The sequence below is a fragment of the Anguilla rostrata genome, chromosome 9 (assembly GCF_018555375.3).
Source record: "Anguilla rostrata isolate EN2019 chromosome 9, ASM1855537v3, whole genome shotgun sequence".
NCBI lineage: Eukaryota > Metazoa > Chordata > Actinopteri > Anguilliformes > Anguillidae > Anguilla > Anguilla rostrata.
The window spans coordinates 8,477,057-8,497,327 of record NC_057941.1 but is presented as its reverse complement, the minus strand read 5'-3'; the positions used below and the strand labels follow the sequence as shown (position 1 = coordinate 8,497,327).

General features: G+C 45.8%; 1 protein-coding gene across 3 annotated transcripts in view; it reads left to right on the top strand.

Annotated features, from left to right (window-relative positions):
* The window catches only part of mtus2a (microtubule associated tumor suppressor candidate 2a), a 78,868-nt gene that overhangs the window by 51,302 nt on the left and 7,295 nt on the right, over window positions 1–20,271 (top strand). For all 3 annotated transcript variants that reach the window (XM_064350109.1, XM_064350110.1, XM_064350108.1), the window contains exons 5-8: window positions 7,637–7,795; window positions 10,006–10,104; window positions 12,509–12,720; window positions 19,917–19,983. In XM_064350109.1, the coding sequence (XP_064206179.1) occupies window positions 7,637–7,795; window positions 10,006–10,104; window positions 12,509–12,720; window positions 19,917–19,983 (537 nt within the window). The remainder of the gene's footprint in view (window positions 1–7,636; window positions 7,796–10,005; window positions 10,105–12,508; window positions 12,721–19,916; window positions 19,984–20,271) is intronic.

Sequence of the window (20,271 nt, the reverse complement as noted above, 5' to 3'; positions counted from 1 at the left end):
ACTCTGCTCTTTCTCTCTCTCTCTGTATATCCCTGTCTCACTCTCTGCTGCTGCCTCTGCCTGACAACTGTGTGGACTAATAAATCAAAGAGGTTCAACTTCCTGAATGGTACACTCAAAACTAAACGAATCAGTACTGTTTTTCTATGTTGCTTCTGGAGTTATAATGATAATGAATCACCTGTCTCATTTTAATGTCTGTCTCCGTGTACAGTTTGCTATTTGTGAAGCAAAATGATGCAGAATTTACACTGGCAAATGGCTTCAGGATGATTTATGCTTTTGTTCAAAAAGGTAACTGAAGCACCACACGGATTCTCTCACTTACCAATAAACAAAGAACATTAATATCCAGCATGCACAGTAAATCTTCAGAAGTGGTCTTGTCTTTTCATACTTTGTTATGACAGATGAAGTTTTTACGCCTTAAACAGCATAGGAAGAGTCGTGTCCCATTATGCCGAACAGAATCATGCGTCACTGTACACCTGCACGTCCCTTTCTCGAGGGAGAGGTGAAGCATTATCCCCACTGGAAGGAGTCTACAAAAGAAAATTCTCAGCCAATTATTTAAGGCCGATCTCTTTCATGAATGCGACAGCCGAGGCTGATCCTCAGCCTTAATAAAATTTTGGGGGGATGAAGCCGAAGGTCTCATTGTCCCACCATGAGCCTTCCTCTCACTCGCCTTTCACAACTCTGAGCTTATCCTGTGTAAGCCTTTCCCCAATCTCCCACTGAATAAGTTTCCAGGCTCAGCGTCTCCTTGATTCGTGTGACCTTTGTAATTGTTGACCTTTTCTTTTCAGAAAAGGATGCTCACATTTGACATAGGCTCAGGCTCAGAATTCTCTATCCCAAACTGCTTCGCTCAAGGGCTGTCTGCAATATGATTGCTGGGGCAAGGCGTTAAGTAAGGTTAAGACATAAGATATCCGGCTCGTTTCTATAGGGCCTTGCTGTTTGCCACTTCTGAGAGACGGCTGGGTGGCAATTGTTCTGTGTTGGTTTAAGATATTATACCTCAAATATAGGTCTATTTGTATTCCGTATTTCCTTTCTGATTTTTTTACTCTGTGTTCCCTTTGGTCTTTTTACTTCTGTCCCCATGTTAGACGAATTAATTCCCACCTTGGAATGCAGAAAACCAGATAGAAAAGTCACCGACACATCTCCCTCTCGCAGGGTCACCGTTAATCTCAACCCCGTGCCGTGCTTCCCCATCCTAGGTCAGCTGACTTACAGAGCTGTGCCAATCAGGGCGATGGAGCTGGGGAGAGGCTGGAGAGGGGCAGTGTGTGGAGAAGCATTTCCTGGATAGCAGCATCGAGTGTCACTTAGGGTTCTGAGCCCTTGACCTGTGGGTCAGGATATCAATTGGGTGCTGGGTCAGGAGAGGAGTGCACGGGGGCTGCTGCTCTGTTGCCTTATTCCTGCATAGTGCATGAATTACAACAGCTAGCACTAAAACCGCTTAAGTGATCTGTGGGTTCAGTTGGTGCGAGATATCTCTTTGATCTATATTATTCTATATGTAGAGTGTATGTAATACACAGTAGAATTATGTAAATTATTGTGACAGTGATGCAATCAACATAAAAGGGACATTTTGCAATCCATTTATCACAAATTAGTCCTCCCTCAGAGGCATATTTATAATGATATTTGTTATGATTGAATCCTGTGATATATTGCAGGCTGGTAGACAATTTCCTTTCATTAACATTTCTTCACAGAAGGACCATCACCTGACCCTCCTTCCATATTACCCCTCCTCTCTCTCTTCGTTCTGCACTCTACTCTCACACCGTCTCTCCACCCCTCCACCCCTCCACCCCCTCCCTCTGCCAGCCATACATGACCTCACCACAGAGCTGCCTCTCCCTTCCTCTTTTCCCTTAAAGCCCATCCATCATCCCTTGGGCTTGTTCTCCGCACTTTGCGTCTAAATTATGCTTGTCGCCATTATTTCCTCATTGTTTCCTTCCCTGAGCTCCATTAAGCACGGTGCGGAAGCCCCTGTTCCAGACTGCCTGTGTGTCCTAGCAATTTGACCACCAGAAAAGCTGATCTACAAAGGTGGATTCAGCAGAGCTTATATTAACAATTTCCCCCCTTTTTGTCTCCTCAGTTACTAATTTTACCTCTTGAGATACTGCGGTGCCACATATGCAAACAAAAAGAGGGCAGCTGAAGCATGCTCAGTCCACCAGTGCATTTGCCCATGAACCCGTGAGACAATCTTTCACATAACAGACAGTACTCTGTACTACAGGATAGCTAGCGCAAATTGTTATAGAGGTGCATCTTGCTCTGATGACCACTGCCAGTTTAAAATGTTTGAAAAGAGAACTGCTTTTGGCTTATTAGGGAAAAGAGACAAAACGGCTGTGTTTTAGCTGCTCTGGTCACATTACTGAGATGTACCATTGTTACAACTTCCCTTGCCAGCTCCTATATAGATATATAGATCCTATATCACATAGATCCTGCAGTACTGTGCATAATTCGTCATTAGTCGATTCACCAGTCTGTGCATTGTGTGGTTCTCACATATCAATAATATCACTTTTGGGTAGGCAAGCACCGATGATCTTTTCAAGGACACTTGAGGGTTCTTCTCTCATTGATTTTCAATATTTAACCTTCATGCTATCAGTGGTAGTATTTAGGTGATTATAGCTTGAAATTGATTTTAATGACACTTGATCAAGTGTGTACATAGTAGAAAATGGAACATAGGGATTGCATTTACTACATCTACAGTGACAAACACATTTTTTTTAACTTGGCCCTGGGCTGCACAAGATTCAAAGCACCCCCCTTCATCTGTGAAACATGGTGGTGGAGTTGTTTTGGCATGTTTGGCTGCCACAGGTACTGGCTTACTTGTCTTCATTCTGGATGTGACTGCTGATAGAATTAATTTTGAAGTGTACAGAGGCATCTCATCTGCTCAAGCTCAAGTAAATGCCTCCTAACTCATTGGATGGCGCTTCATCCTACAACAGGACAATGATCCCAAACATACTGCTAAAGAAACAAAGGAGTTTTTCGAAGCCAAAAACCGGGAAATTATTGACTGGCCGAATCATTCACCCGATCTAAATCCAAATGAACACGCGTTGCACGTGCTGAAGAGAAACCTTAAGGCAACCAGCCTCCAAAACAAGCAGCAGCTGAAGATTGCTATGACAAAAGTACTAAACATGACTACTTTCATTTACATAACATCAATACATCCCAAACAGTATGGTACTTCATATACTATGTATAAAAAGTGCTGTAGTTTCTACATCCTGAAACCAAAGTGAATAAAAATCCCCTTAAATAAAACCAGAGAATGTACACTTTAACTACATATGAATTGTTTGATTACATATATACTGTACTGCATATTTATATGCAGTGAGCACGACAATGTTTGGGGCAACGACATATTTCTTTCTTGATTTGGCTTTGTACTCCACAGTTTTAAATAAAATAATAAAACTAGTCACACGTGGTTAAAGTGCACATTCCCAGCTTTTATTTAAATGTGTGTTCATTAATGAGAAGCACTGGGAAGCACAAAAGCAGTTCATGCTGGTTGAATCGAAGCAAACATTTCAGCTGTTTCTTTTTTCAAAGGGAGAGATAAAGATGCCCTTGAAAATAATGGTCTGCGTGTATCAGAACTGTGTTGCTTTACGCTGTTATCTCTATAGATGTTCATTTTGTTTTTCTTCTCTGTTCTCCAAAGCTGCAATCCCTGCTGTGCCATGTCTCAGGGCAGTGTCTCTAGCGAAGCAGGGAACTCTCACAACAACAAGCTTTTCCTCTCATTTAAGTCACCTAGAATGTATAATAACCTAGAAAAAGCATGTGAATGGATTTCCTTAATATTTATGAATCACGCTTTTGAGGTCCAATAGGTCACTGAACACATCCGCTGGGGTATTTTCACATATTTTTCATCCATTTCTTTTTTCTCTGGGATTTCCTCCAAATTTTGAATGCCCAATTGTAGTCAATGGCTTGTTCCATCACAGCTAACTCCTTTGTTCTTTCAACAGAGGGCAGACAACAAATCTGCGGTTTCTTTTCACTCTGCTGTTCATCAGTTGGCATCTACAGTTGTTGTTTTGGCAGAGTACGGGCGGCTGTCTGCACACTGCTGATCTACCAGATACATCACACTTTGTGTTTGTTCAAGTGTGATATATCTGATATATCACGCTTGAACGGAGAGAAAGGTTCAAGCCTGCCTATTGAAACCCTTCCTCCAGGTTGACCATTTATGTTTAGCATTTTTTTAAAGTACAAATGCTCCGTGATAACAACTGCATGGATAATTATTGATGGAGCAGTGGTATGCTCATTCTGTGGTTAAAGGAAACAAGATACAATGCACAGCACATGTGTGCGCACTACAGTGGTCTGTGTTGTACATACCTCAGAACTGAGTAGGAGAACTGTCTGCAGTATTGGACCGTTGAGTACTCAGTGTTTAACCTGTGTTTTTTAAAGCCCTCACTTTAAAACACTAAAGCACAGCTCTGTAATATTTTTTTTAGAATGCTTTATCGCTAGGCGTGGCAATATTTTTCTGGCCCACAGGAAACTCTCAAACATCAAGGCAAAAAATGGAGCTGGGAATATCTCACAATCCTGCTACTCTCTGAACAGCTAACCCAGTTCTACACAATATTCACACTGCAGGGGCTCTGAAATAAAATTATGAAGGCATTTTTAGATTGAGCAATGGGATGCCCCTCATTTTCTCCTAGCCAATCGCACGATAGCGGCATTAACACAGCACCTTAATTGCCTGCTCTAAAGCCATCAGATACGCTGGTATTATGTGTGCTCTGGGTTGTTTTTATTGCTTTTGCACCCCGAGCATGCACAAGTCTCCCTCAGTATATCAGTCATTTTTCTGGCTGCTGTTTGTATTTTGGTCTAATGTTCAATTCCTGGGCAATTTCAGTGTGATAGTGGTGGTGGTGTGCTCGGCACTACACTATAAGCCTTGACATTTTCAGCCTTGGTGAGAAAATTGCCACCGGGAAATTGAGCGATGATAAATTTCTTATTTAAAAAAAAAAAACTTTTAAAAGCAATCACTCTTCAGAAGCGCTGTTGTTCAAATGTTGAGTTAGATCTTAGTTCTTCAGGGCAAGATCAGGTCTATTTCCAGTCCGTAATACCGTTTCTCCTAATAAAGCCTCCCCCCCCATGGAACCCTGTAACCTGTTTAATGAGAAATTTGGTGTTACTAATTGCTGTATTTTAATAGTTCCTTTCATCTTCCTCGTGACTCCCTGAGTTATTAAAAGAACCATCACTGAAAAGCACCATCACTCCTCACAGTCATACTTTTCTGTGGACATTGCACCTGAGCACCCTTGGATCGTGCCAGTCCCTGTCTTTGTAGGAATTTCAAGCCGCCCACCTCGCCTCTTTGGTCGTCTGCGCTGATGCTGACCAGCCTGAATAATTCAAGGTTGTCGGAAAGAAGACCTGCACAGCTTTCATTATTTTCAACACAGGGCACTCAAACCTCCTCTTGTGTGGAGAAACTGAGACCCTCAGCTTATTGATGAAACGATCCACAACCTGCTGTACACGCAAAAACTGATGGCTTGCCGGAGCCTTCTATGCCTGTGACAAGTGAAGCATATTGTTTTAGCTTTGGGCATTTACACCTAGCGTGTTAGTGGACCTTCGCCTATAGTCTATATCAAACGCACTTGTAAGACAGCGGTGGATGTTAAGCGGATCGTAAGTGAGATGATGGATGGTCAGATAGGGATGGGGAAACTGGCTGCTTCTTTGCCAGGGAAGTGGGTCAACGGAGGAAAGATGAAGACAGGCGGGTAAGTCCCAGTGATGGGAACCATTCATCTAATCCAGCAAGCCAACATACAAGGCCAGACCCTACACTCACACAGTGGGAGAGAAGCTTCTTCAAGACAACCAAACATCAACCATATGACCAAAATTCTGGGGCTGTTTTTCATGGTTTTGGCTAGGCCCCTTAGTTCCAGTGAATGCAAATCTTAATGAAATGACTTTCTAGACAATTCTGTGCTTCCAACTTTGTGGCAACAGTTTGGGGAAGACCCTCTCCTGTTTCAGCATGACAATGCCCCCAGGGCTTGCAGCGTGGTCTATATAGAAATGATTTTGTCGAGATCGATGTGAAAGAACTTGACTGGCCTGCACAGAGCCCTAACCTCAACCCCATCCAATACCTTTGGGATCAATTGGAAAGGCAAATGCAAGCCAGGCCTAATCGGCCATTCAATGATCAACCTCACTAATGTTCTTCTGGCTGAATGGAAGCAAATCCCCGCAGCAATGCCTTAACATCAAGCATAAAGACTTCCGAGAAGAGTGGAGGTTGTTATCGTAGCAAAGGGTGGACCAACTCCATATGAATGCCCATAATTTTGGATGAGGTGTTGGATTTCAGGTGTCCACAGAATTTTGGCCATGTAGTGTATCACTGACCCATAACTGCTGTCTTTATTTTAAGCATTTGTGATAAAGGGTATTGCGGAGGTAGTTTAGAATGTTTTTTAAAGGTATTTTACAAAAGGTGCTGTGAGTACAAGAGTGGGATTCTGTGTGATTGAATCTAGACTCAATCTGTTTTCACCGATTAGTAAAATTTAGTTGACCTCAGCGCTTTCTTTGGTGCTGTGCTTTAGCTTTGTGTGATCTAGGTCTGAATCAGGCCCGCGCCTCTTCAGTTTGCGTAATTAAAATACTTATTTATTCACTTTGGCGTTCAATTTAAATACTAATGGGAACGTTAGGACGTACAAGCGAAGCGAACGGCATTGTAATTCACCATTACAAAAATAATTTACTGACTGACTGACTGCCCGCAGCACCCGAAGCCTAATAAAGAAAAGGCATCAATCTTTAATCAGCTCTCGGGGAAAGTGCCGACTCAGTCGTGCCGTCTCAGATTCTTTGTCTAAGTGCTCAGTTTCAGAATAAATCCTCGGGAAATAATCTACTCGGGGAAACCCCAGGTGTACAGTCCAAGGAGGTGAGTCTATGGAAGGGAGAGGATGCTAATTTTGCGGACGAAGAGTAGCGTGGCTCAGCTGTCCCAGATGTCACTGAACAAACAGGACTGATGAGCTGCACTTGCATGAGCGTGTGGCCCCACGATGGTGGAATGACCTCCCTGTGGAGGTCAGAACAGCTGAGACACTGACCCATTTCAAACAACGACTGAAGACTCACCTCTTCAGGCTGCACCTCTCCCCATCCCTCCCTACCCCCCTGTAAATGACTGTAAGCTTAGGGTTGTAACTAGGCAGCTGTTTCGTATGTGACTTAGGTGCATTAACTGTCTTAACTACTACTTGTATTTTTTCCATAGACTGCGTTGTTGCCGTTCTCGTTGTTAGTGTTAATCAGTTTAACCTTCAGGGTCCAAGTTGAACTATGCGGTTGTTCCCTGCACTTGGACCGGTACTTCTCTCTAGGGGTTTCGTCATACTTGTTCCTGGTTATGGTTACACACTTTGTTGTACGTCGCTCTGGATAAGAGCGTCTGCCAAATGCCTGTAATGTAATGTAATGTGTGCATCCATTCCATGTTGCTGCATACGGTATGTGTTTCCCTCTCTTCCAGGCCCCAGCAGTGTGAGCGACGACCCGCCCCTCCACAGGGTGACCACGCTGTCCGGTGGCGAGGCCCCCCGGGCCCCGAGCCGCAGCAGCCCCCTGCCCCCCAACGCCCCCGCCCCGACTCGCCGCTCCCTGATGCTCCCGGCGCGCGGCTCCCCCGTCGGTGAGCGCCCCCTGCCGTCTCCGTCGGAAACCGCCGCCGCGTTCCTCTTCCTGTGTTCTCTCAAACGTCTTTCGTCTGATTTGATTGGCTGGTAGACCATTCCGTATCACTTTGTCTGCCGTGTCAGTCCAGCCCTTGATTGCATTTAGCATATTCTCTGCCTCCCTGCTGATAGCGCTGATGATATCTCACCGGGACTGGGGCTGAAAATCTCCTTGATCATGTGACTGCCACAAATCACGTGTTGGCAGGAGTTCTGCCAAAAACATGTGGTATTATGAGTTTTTTGGGGGAAAAAAAGCAACATATCAATATTCACAATTGCGCTGAAAGACATTCAAATAAGTCCTTGTATCATATATTATATATTGCAAAGGCATTTGTGGGAATCCACTGTCAGTGTTCCTGGGTGTCAGGGCATGCTCACCTGGTGCAGTCAGCTCAGCGATGCAAAGAATGAAGTATTTATATCTAATCAGGGCTCGATGCTTCAGAGTGTCACTCAGTTACCTGCAGTCCTAGGGCACACAGCGTGTTATAAGTGGGCTCAGATGCCTAATTAATTCTGGTACGAAAGTGTGGTTGGATGCTCCCAGGAAGTGGTAGATTGAAGACAAACATTCATGCATATATTTATGCACACACATGTGCATTCATCAAGTTCAAATTTATCAGACCTGCTTGCAAAGGCATCCTTTTCTCCACAGCTCAATTAAAAATAGTAATTAAGAAGCAATTAAGTAGTTAAGGCATAGCTTGAGGTCTTACAGTGGGATGTCTTGGAGAATTTAATTAAGGAAGAACCAACTTGGGGGAGTGTACGGCTGGGGGAGTTGTCTTTGTTCACAGATTTTCTTAAAACACTATTTGAAGTGGTTTACTTCACCTGTCAGTTGAAGAATAGGAAGAGGATATCTCTGAGATCAGTGGCAGGCATGTGACAGGAGAACGAGCAGCCCTTTTGATCAGCGGGGACAGACCACGCTGTAACAAAGCCTTTCTTTATACGCGTGACAATCTGTAGCAGAGTCCACTCTTATTAGTGTGGCTGAGCCATCACCACTTTGCCGGCTCAGAAGTGCGGCAACTTCAGGTTTTATGCAACACTTCTCAGAGCCTTTGCTTCTCTTTCTCCTTCCCGCCATTTCCATCTCTCTCCTTTCTTCCCCGCCTTTCACTCTCTCTCTTCCTCGCTGTTTCATTCTGCCCTCCACATCCACCCCTTCCCTTCCTTTTCCCCTTTCTTTTCTTCTCCCATTCTCCCTTTTCTTTTCCCTCAGCTTTTCTTCCTCCCTCTCATCCCCCCATCCACCACACTGATAGCCTCTGTCCATGAGAGCTCTCTGCAGGGCCCTGTGGCTGGTGGTCCTGCACAGCTTCCTCCCTCCTGCCCCGCCCCCTCCCCCCCCCCCCCTTTGCCTTAGACGCACGTGGTGACCGCATTGGGACGGCAGCTGCATGTCTGTTTCACGCCCCTGCTTCGCCTGTGAAATTATTAATATCTCACTCCAGACAACAAACCTTTTATCCCAGATAAATCTCTGTGCGCCTGGTGCTGTTCCACCTCAGTCAGCAGCGCTCCTGTTTACCCCCACCTGGGGACCGCTGCTGCAGCCAGAGCGGAGCGGGTCCTCCTGTGGGAACTATGAGGAAGGAGCACTGCTGCCACCTACTGGCTGCAATGGATACATCGCCTTGTCATTGTGCCATTTTGGCGCTTTTCTGTCAAAACTGGCACTTGATTGGTAGTTGCTCTGGGCTACGTTATAAGTGAATCTGGTTTTAGCCAGAACATATTTTCTTGCAGAGCAGGGACAGCACCTCTGCATGTAACTCTGACTTGGTTGACGTGATTTTTTAAGGATGTTTCTGTTTTGTTTATTTGTTCTAAGGATTCTCATTGAAACTGATTGGTGGCGGACTATGCTTGAGTTACAGCAGCTTGGAAAGGGAGGAAGGAGAGATGATTTTCTCTTTTGTTTATGTTTCTTATTCATGTGTTTCTGAAAGATCTGCAGCTGCATGAAAACTGAATGTTACACGTCTATGCAGCATGTGTACCAGACACTCTCTGGAATTTAATATGCAGTTTCCTTCCTCTGTGCCCCTCTCTCTCTTCCACACTCTGCTGTTAGCCTGTGGATAAAAGGATTGGTTGATAAATGCAGTTCATTTTAAAGGTTTGTTCCTTTATTCGTTGGTTTTTATAGCCTCCAGGAAGGAGATACAGAAGGACGTGGAGGTTGTCCGGCCTGTGGTCTCCTCCCCAAAGAAGTGTGCAGTGGTGTCACCCAAACCCCAGTCCCCAGGTGAGTCATCTGACAACCCGTGACAATGTTTTGAATCCCTAGACGAGTGCTCTGGGTCTCCAGGTGTGTAAACTGGACCTCCAGGCAGTTTTGAATCATTAGTTGAGTGTTCAGAATCCCCAGGAGACTCCAGGTCTGAATCTTCAGGTATTTGTCATGAGGAGGGCTTTCTTAATCTCCAGGTGGTCATTGGTTTGTTCACACATGCATCTTTTAGCTTGGTAACTATGTTAAATAACTATTTTTCATTTGTAGTTGGTCTCAACAATAAGGTTGTCGCTTACACATTGTGCGTTAAACTTAATTGTACTGAGCTCAGAAGGGTGACCCATGTTCAGCTATAGTACATATGAACACAATTTAGTAGGTGTGGATTCCCTGGCCCTCGTTGCCAGGGGACTGTCTACCCCCTGTTTGTGAAATATGTTTGGGCCAATCAGATGCCAGCTTTGCCACTGTGGTCCAGTAAAAAGCAAAGCGCATTGGAATATTAAATGGGATCACATAGGAGGAATGGCTAAGTTTAGATGAGCTCATTACCACCTGCCCCCTATTCACCAGTGTTGGGATTCAGTTACAGCCCTGGTGACACTCAACACTCTGGCCATAATAAATAGCTGTTATAATAAGCCACTTCATGACATTCATCCCAGTTACACAAAAAACCTTAATCCGCACTGCAGGAAAATAAAGTCTCCTCCCCTTCAAAGACTTCATTGTGTTCTTAACTGAGGCTTTCTGGTGTTATTTTCAATATGCATCTTCAGTCAATTTGCATATTCAGTTCAGTTTTTTGTCCTCTCTGCACCTGGGTCATATTTACCTCCTCTCCTGGCTCCTCCCCCACCCGTCCTCCAATAGACAAGTTTGTCCTTTGTCCTGCCCTCCTCCACGTTTTGTTAGGGGGGAAACTCCCACTTGAACAGAGTGCACGCCCTCCCCCGCTCACCCTCAACACCTGACTACCTGATATAACCGCCCATCGTTTCCACGGAGACGTTTCCCTGGCTGCTAGGTAACGGTGATGTGTTTGCAGCCAGGCTGCTTGCGCACCTGCCGGTGTTGAGTAACTGCCCTCTGCACTCCACTGCGCAGCACCGTATGCGGGAGCAGACACAGGCCGTGGCACCGCTGCGCATCGGGGAGTTAAAGCCTGTCTGATTTATTACGCTGGCGGTGGAGCACGTTGCCTGCGCTGGCGTTTTTATTGCGCACTCTGGAGAGGACTGATTAATGCAACATCCTGCAGTGGCGCGGTACTTTTTATAGTCCAACCTGAAAAATAAAAAATAACAGGGTCATATTTGCAGTCGTGGTCATTTTATAGCCTTCCGTTTTTCAGTAGTTTTGTTACCTCGAACGTTCGCTTTCAACATACTGTATATTTTACAACTCATGCCCCAATCCGTGACTTTAAACTTCACTTACAAAAATCTGTTAATGCTAAATCAATTATTACCTTTGCGCGGTTGTCAGCCAGTGTAGAAGCTGAAGGCTTGCTCTTGCGGGAGGGCAGTGTGATGTCTCTCTCATTGTCATAACTCCCGAGAGTCTGTCTGCCCATCAGTCACAGAATAAGCGAAAGAGAAAGAGCTGTGAAAGAGTTTCTCCCAGCAGAGAAAGACCAGGCAGCGGCTGGGGGGAGGGTGCAGTGATGGAGAGATAGAGAGAGTGAGTGAGGGATGGAAGAGGCAGAGAGATGGATGGAGAGAAAATGTTTCTTATCGCTGCAGGCCATCTCTCCACGCCAGCGTGACCCATCTGAAAAATATCAATTTGTCTTAGCGAGAGGTTGATTGAGCTTCCTGAATGTCAATTGCCTCTTATTGTTTGCAACGCAAGAACATTCGTTCTGACCCTCACCTGTTTTCCAAATGCCTCCCAATCAAATCTGGTGGGTGTGTAATTCATACAGATGGCCCTGGGTGGAAGGAATCATTAAAGGCATGAGCTCCCCGCTCCATGCTTCCTCCCCGGCCTCGTTTTACAGTAATGAAGCCGATGGATCATCCTGTCCCCGAGTCCGCTCAATGAAGCGTCAGCGCTCGTCTGGTTCGTCAGCCAATGAGACGCGTTGTCTTTCGGCGGCCGTTCCCCACCGCCGCCGCTCCTGTTCCTCTTGCGGGAGCTTCGCCAATCGATTCGGGGAGTTCACGACGGTTTGAGACGCGTGAGCTCTTGTAGAGCTGAAGGATGTCTTGTAGGCCTCATGTGACTGTGTACTGGGCAAATTTTGGAATTCAGTGGAGAAGGTGTAGGTGTTTTCTGCCATTGATGGGAAAATATGGGTTAGATTTGATCTTCCCAGTTTCTAATCTTTCTCCTTTACCCTCCCATCTCCCCCCCTGCTTTTTCCCAAACCCTGTGCTGTCTGTACCCCCCCCCCCCCTCACCCCGGCCTCAGTGCACGCGCGGCAGAAGCCAGCGGCGGGGCGGGGCGCCGGCGTGGCGGGCGGGCCCCAGGGCGCGGGGGGCGCGGAGCGCCTGGCGGTGCAGTGCCTGCAGGACCGCTGTGAGCAGCAGGCCAAGCAGCTGCTGCGTCTGCAGGCCGAGCTGAGGAGGGCCGCCCTCGGCCTGGAGGTCTTCGCCGTCAGCACCCAGCACTTCAGCCGCAAGGTACTGTAGGCCCACCCCCCCCCCCCCCCCCCCCCCACGAAAAACCCCACACCCAACTGCTGTCTCTCAGTGAAGTGCAGAAGAAACTGGCAGAAATGAACTCGCTGTGTCTTTAAAGTACAGAATTCAAAAGTACAGAATTCACTTCTGGCTGTGTTTACTGTACAAATCAGAACTCTTGGTAGTATAATTTTGACAAAAATGTGACAGAAAACCCGGGTTATTGAGGCGTATCTCAGTAATTAAGCATGGTGTTCACGGTCTGCTTGAAATGTCATCCAAGTTACTGTGCACAGCTGTCAGTGGGTCATTAGAATATCTTTACTGTACAGGGAAAAAACCAGCAAAATTGCTGTTGCATGGTTAACAGTATTTGCATTTCTCTTCCTGCCAGACTGTTGCACACAAACTGATTCAGTTGCATACTGTACCTACAGCACAGAGCCTCAGGCAGCACAGCACTGCAAGTACAGCTGCTAGTGGGATGTCATGTAAGGTCAGGTTTAGATTTTATCCATCCAACTGCAGAATAAAAATACATCAGCTCTATGCAGCGATGTCACATGGTAACACGGGTGCATGAATTATAGCACACTATTGTGGAACAGCACACAAGGTTGTGCAGCTCAACTGCTCCATTGAGAACACAACTATACCGGGTACACAGAAGCCCATTATCAGTCTGGGCTGGGATGCTGCACTTCAAACTCCTGCTGGTCTTGTCCATAGTTTGTATTGTTACATTCAGTTGGTACATTCTGAGTGATCGATCTCACTGGGTCTATGAGGTGCAGGAACGTTGTGTGACAGCACATATGGAGACTGTAATATGGAAGACAGCTGACAGATTGCAGAGCCACTGAATGAAATGATGCCCTCTGCTGTCCACGGAAAGGAAGTGCCATTCAGTGATTGCAGCTTCAGTTCATGGAAATTATGGTTTGAATTTTGCGAGTTGTGTGCCTTGTTTTTTCAGTAAGATTCTCAATAATTGTTATTCATCACTTGTATCCTAATTCAATTTCCCATGCTGGAAAAGAGCAGAAAATCACATTATTCTGTGGTAGAAGATTCTTTTCTCACAGTGGGTAAGGAACTGCGCTTGTAACCGAAAGGTCGCAGGTTCGATTCCCGGGTAAGGACACTGCCGTTGTACCCTTGAGCAAGGTACTAAACTGCATTGCTTCAGTATATATCCAGCTGTATAAATGGATACAATGTAAAGTGCTATGTACAAAAGTTGTGTAAGTCGCTCTGGATAAGAGCGTCTGCTAAATGTCTGTAATGTAATGTAATGTTTTGAATGTGATTATGATAAAGCAAATGATGAACAAAACATTTTTCTGGTGGGGAGATATATCCTAAGACTCCAATGAATATGACAACTGTATGTGTCATTGAATAGCAGCTAAGTGATGTTGTTTGGTGTCTTATGTCTTTAAAACTCTTTCTTCTGTCTAAAACTCTTAACGTCTGTCAGACTGTATAAATTGTAGGGTAATGCTGGTCTACAAATACCTCCCTTTCCAAAAAGGATCACATATTTGTTTACATGCAGTTCTGTTGAATTTCACTGAGGTAAAAGGTTTCACTGCCAACCAAAATTTTTGTCTCAGGGTCCAAACCCCTGAAACTGTAACATGAACTTGCCCGTCCACTATCGAGTCACTCTCCAACATTCCTGGGCTCATGGTTATGTGTGTTTCTACTGTCTCCATTTTGTTTTCAAGCTCAATGTCTAGCTGCTGTATAGCTGTCATTTGTGTGTGTGTGTGTGTGTGTGTGTGTGTGTGTGTGTGTGTGCGTGTGACTGTGCATGTAGCGTACCTGTGTGTGAATGTGTATTTATGCCTGTATTTCAGACCTATACTTTGCAGTACCTCATGGTTCATCATAAAATTAGCATGGTTAATTTCATCCATTGAAAAAGAGAAGCATTTGAGCACTGTTAATGAACCACTGAACCCTACCACCCTGTTGGCTGGTAGGAAGGCTGTGTCGTGCAGCGAGTCTACATCACGATTCTGTCTCATGTGGAGAAAAATCTTTCTCGCCAGGGATGACAGCTGTGACAAGTAAACGCAAACTCACGCGCACAAACACACCACCCCCGTCCTGCCTTATCCATAACATACATCATAACCCTATAGCTGTCTCAGCGTGCACAGAGCCAAGATGAATCCGTTCCTCCCAGCTGTGTACTGTCAGATGAGTGCAGGTGTATGCACCTTGTGTGATGCCTGCAGCCGGCTGACTGAAGATGTGTGTCTATTTATGGCTCACGGCACCAGTGTGCTCATATCCCACTGTGTGTACCTAATTCTAGGAGTGGCCAATTACTGGAATCCTGGGGGTATTTTTTCTTAGATTTTTTTTTTTTTTCCCTGACTCAGATCATAATGATCTGATTTCCATCTCGGGAATGGCAGCACACCAAAGGTAACTTTGTCTCTGTGAAGCAGTCGGATGGAAGAGAGGACATGCCTTTTATGACTGCGGAGACAGCCGAGAGCTCGAAGCTAGTGAGTGGGTGGGCTGTGTTCCAGTGCAGGACCATCTGGGGATGCTGTCATCGGTATACAGCATGTTTGGCCCTGGGATGCACCACCACTGCCACGGGTCTAATGTGGAGCATGCTGAACCGTGGTCCACTGTGGGTCTGTGGCTACAGTGGAGTTTTCCTCTGCATCGGCCTGTCTGTCTGTCTGTCTGTCTGTTTGTCTGGGTTACGCGTTCACCTTTAAGCCAGAATCTTGCGGCTTCAAGCCCAAGTCTATTCAAGCCCGATTCAAAGCCCTGACCCTTGCCTACACTGCCGCCAACAGGACAGCCCCCATCTACTTGCAGGACATGACTCAATTCTATGTGCCTGCTCGACCACTCCGCTCTGCAGCAGCAGGGCGTCTTGTAACCCCTCCCACCCGCCCAAAGGATCACAGACTTCCCCTAGCTCCCAGGGGTGAACGAACTCCGTCCTCTCGAACCTCCCTCACTATCCTCTTCCGCCATGGCCTGAAGACTCATCTCTCAGACTATACTAGAATAACCCCACCATGCTGTGCATATATATAAAAAAAAAAAAAAAAACCCTTTTCCTTGTCACTTGTTACTGTTGCCCCATCCGCACTTCTTGGTAAATGTATTTGTCCTAATCTACTAGATCTCTGCCTAGTTTGGCTTGCAGATGTTAGACAGGATAGTGTTCATTGTTCTCAAGCTAGAAATAGCTGTACAAATAGTAATTGTACCTACGACCGTGTTCAGCAGTGTCCGTCATAAATGCACTTCTTGTACTCCTTGTAAGGTCTGCAATAATGTAATGTAATTAAGAAAGTCTAGTTGGCTTCTCCATCTGCCATTTAAGGTTTCAGGTACACAAACATCCTGCAAGCATGAGTAAGCCTTCACACTACAGAATGAGAACGCATCCGGAGCGTGCAGCTTTAATGGCTTATGTCTGTTGCATGGACCTGGTCGGTCAGAACTGCTTTTCGGTTGCTTCTTCACTTTGGAATAGCTGCAGCCTAGCGAGGCTGGTTGGTTCAGTGTGTCCTGCTGATTCGAATCCGCTGTGATTGGGAATGGGAAGGCTTGTGATGCGACACACCTGAGCATGCTTTTACGCTGAGCGGTGCCAGACCTTACAGGGGGCTCCTGCATCCCATAATAATGCAGTGGAGTGGAGTGCAACACGTTTTTCTAGTTTGTCAGTAGCAGTGAATCATATGAAATGTGTAAATATTATGGCGAGTGTTTGTTTGCCATCTGTGTGTTTTTGGTTTCACAAACAGTGCTTAGGTGAAATCCCTGAACACACCCCACAGCTATCTTAATTGGCCATTCAACGGTCCATGATTCTGGACTAACAATTTACAGATTGTAGGATTGTAGCCTACTTAATGGCCTTTCAACGGTTTTGTACAACTTGACGCACTGTAATGGAGTGGCAAGCATTATTTGCTTAGTTAGTTACCAAATATCCAGCTTGTTTTTTGTTTTTTTTTTGCCTGCATATCAAAAATGAACAAAACATGTTAGTATAAGGGGACCCCTACCTGACCCCTTCCCATACACAAAACTGGATGTACAGCTTTGTAAGGAATGTCAGACGGGTTTTGTTCCCACTGTTAAGGTTTTCTCCCTGCAGTTTCATACATAAGTGATCCTAATATGGCCACTCAGGCAGATATGGCTGGAGGCTGTCCTGCTTGTAAAGCCTGTCTGTCAACTTGCCAAACTCTCCCATACAGATAGAGCATGGTGGAAGGATTGCAGAGCACTACAGTCCTGTTCTTCTGCTTGAACTGCAGAACAGAGTGGACTGAGGCAGGTGGATTTAAAGTGGATTGTTTGAGAAGGGGGTGGATGGGAGAGTGGAGATGGTGTAGGTTAGGAGATGGTGCAGATGGAGTTGTGCTTGTTTTTAATGTGGTGGAGAGGGAGATGAAGTCAGCATCCTTACTGTAATCCGTCCAGTTGGGCTGTGTGGTTGAGCGTGTGTATGTGTGCTCGTGTGTACACTGTATGTATGCGTGTGCTGTGTTGTCAGAATCGTCAGAGAAGGCTGAGTTTGTTGGTACCTGGTTCCTTTGGGAAATGCAGAAGCAGAGAGTCTCTTGGTAATACACCACTGTTTATTGATAAAATCGTCCCCCTCTATCCTCCGGTCTTACCTCTCCCTTTGTCCCGCTGCTGTGGAGCTGGATGACATGGTCAGTGCTCGAAATTCTAGGGGAGCAGGGAGTGGGGGGGGGGGGATGGGTGACCTAAGAAAGATGACCATAGCTGGAGCTGGCCATCTCTGTACCAGCTGGCTGTCGGATCGCATGAGTCAGCAGTGAGGGTTTGACGGCTTGAGGGGAATTTTCCCCCAATCTCTCTCGCTCCCTCTCTCTCTCGGTTTACTCTGCTGGCTCTCACTCTGTCTCTCCCTCTCGTTCGTTCTGCTCAGTCTCTTGCTCTCTGTTCACTCTGCTCTCTCTCGCTCTCCGTTCACTCTGATCTTGCTCTCGCTCTCTCTCTCTCTGTCTCCTTTCTCTTGCTCTCTTTCGCTCTCTCTCTCTCTGTCTGTCTTTCTCTCTGTATGTCCCTGTCTCTCTGTTCACTCTGCTCTCTCTCTCTCTCTCTCTCTCTCTCCCCTCTCTCTCGCACTCTTTCGCCCTCTCTCTCTCTCTCTCTCTCTATCTGTCTTTCTGTCTGTATATCCCTGTCTCTTTGTTCACTGTGTGGGCTGAGGAGAGGCACAGGTTTTGTCCCCTAAAGTCTTGAAGCTGTCGGCCACACTAGCATGGGCCAGTCCTCGTGTAAGGCCTGCCTCCACTCTCTGCACTGTCTGGACAAAACGGTAACAATCACCATGGAAATATCATTGTCCTGTGTGTGTGTGTGCTTGTGTGCTTGTGAGTGTGCGTGCGTGCGTGCGTGCGTGCATGTGGGCCTGCGTGCGTGCGTGTGTGTGCATGTGTGTGAGAGAGAGAGAGAGAGACAGAGAAAGTAAATGGCAAATATTTGTTTTGCTTCTTGAGCTCTGTCTGTGCGTCTATGTCATTGTTTCATACAATTGGTTCAGAGCATTTTTTTTTAGATTTGCTCCTGTTGTTTGAATGGAACTGTTCTGCTATTCTCTGATGTCCTTTGTGCTGACTCTTTGCTTATAGGTATCGATATCGTTGTATATATATATATATATATATATAGCTGGCTAGTATTAGTGTGTAGCAGGTGCACATGCCTGTGTGTCAGAGTGTTAAATGAGAGCTGGAATGTTTTCCTTTCTTATTCACCACTCCTTGTCTGGCCTGGAAATTGTACAAGCAAGACAAGAGAGCAGAGGCTTCACCCTCCACAGGCAAAGCAGGCTGCCAAAATAACTCTTTATATTTATTTTTTTAGACCTCGGTTCTCTTCATAGTAATAATCATTACCACCTGTGGACGACTGTTTAAATACTCCATTGACTGCCAGGGTAGTCGTTTACAGTATGCTCTTTTTAGTATTCTATTCATTAATTAGTATTCTTAGATACATTTTCTGTTGTATAAGCTAAAAAAAACGTAGTGTTATTTAGTACTTTTAATGTCATCTGGATGTGGTTTACCTATGATATCAGGCGAGTATCAAAACAGTCCAATATCATAGGTGGATGAGGAAAGCAGCACTCTGTAAACAATTCCAGGAAATAGCAGGTGTTCTGGGACAAAATTGTGGAATAAAAGTCATGACATCAGAGCCCCACCCGCCTGTTGGCCTGATGATGTCAGCGCCCAGCAGCTGCGCAGTAGAGAGCAGCGAGGTGTGCTGACTCATGCCTGGCTCCTTCATTGAGCAGGTCTGTTGGCATTATGGGCTTAATGTTGTCATGGGTAGCGGTTTTTGTTATTATAAGTATATAATAATAAAAACTGTTGTAATACTCTAGCACTTTTTTGCACTTTTTTTCATTCATTTTGGAACAGGAAGCTATGCTCTAGGGTTATGGTTTGCGTGGGCTGGAGGAGTGGTGTGATGAGTACATATTGACTTTGCCTTGCGGAAAGCAGTCATTCGTGAGTGCGTCCTGCCTTGTTAAGATTGTTTTGTTGGCTACACTCGCATGAAGGCAGCAGTGCCATTAAAAGCATTACTTTCTAGTGCCTCGCTTGGCATGAATCCACGTGATTCCTTTTGGGGAGGAGAAAACATTTATTTGCCATCTATATGAAGTGTAAATGCATGTGAAGGCATTGTATCGTAGCTAATAATGTCCATGTAACTCAGTCTGAATACAGTCCTACTGAATTTCACTTTAGTTTTATAAAGTTCCAGGCCTGATCTGTGACATTAACCCACTGGGCCATACGGGTGCTCTTAATGAACATGAAGAGTTTTGATTGGCTGCTGGGTGGCTGCTGTTACATCACTGTTCCAGGGTGTTTGTGTCATGGTCTGGTATTGTCCCAGCAACCAGCTGTTCCTCAGGGCATATTTACCCATTTAATTTCCCAAAGAGGGAATATATTTCCATATTGCTGCACATTGCAAACAGTTGTTCTTTGGAGTGAGGTGGGTGGTGGCATAGCTGTGTCCTCAGTAAGACTAGTATGGGAATCAGTATCAGTTTTATTGGGTGAATTATGACTAGTTGCTTGCATGCTTTATTTGTTGCATTTATGTCTGTCCCCTGACACTGGGTGTCTGTGCCTGTGTTTGTCCTGCAGACTGAAGGCTCTGCTATGAAGGAGAGGGAGCTGTCCCTGGAGCTCTCCAAAATCAGGGATGAAGTGGGTGAGTTTGTCCTTTACTCACAGTGGGAGTCAGAGAGATTGGGGGATTTTCTGTGGGACATGTCATTGTCCCCATCTGCCTTTTCCCTCCTCACTGTCCTACCTACCTGTCCCCTCCTCTTGTCCCCGCCTCCCTGTCTCCACCTCCCTATCCTCTCCTCCCTGTCCCCTCCTCACTGTTCCCACATCTCTGTCCCAACCTCACTGTCCCTACCTCTCTGTTTCCTCCTCACTGTTCCCACCTCTCTGTCCCCACCTCCCTGTTCCCTCCTCTCTGTCCCCACCTCTC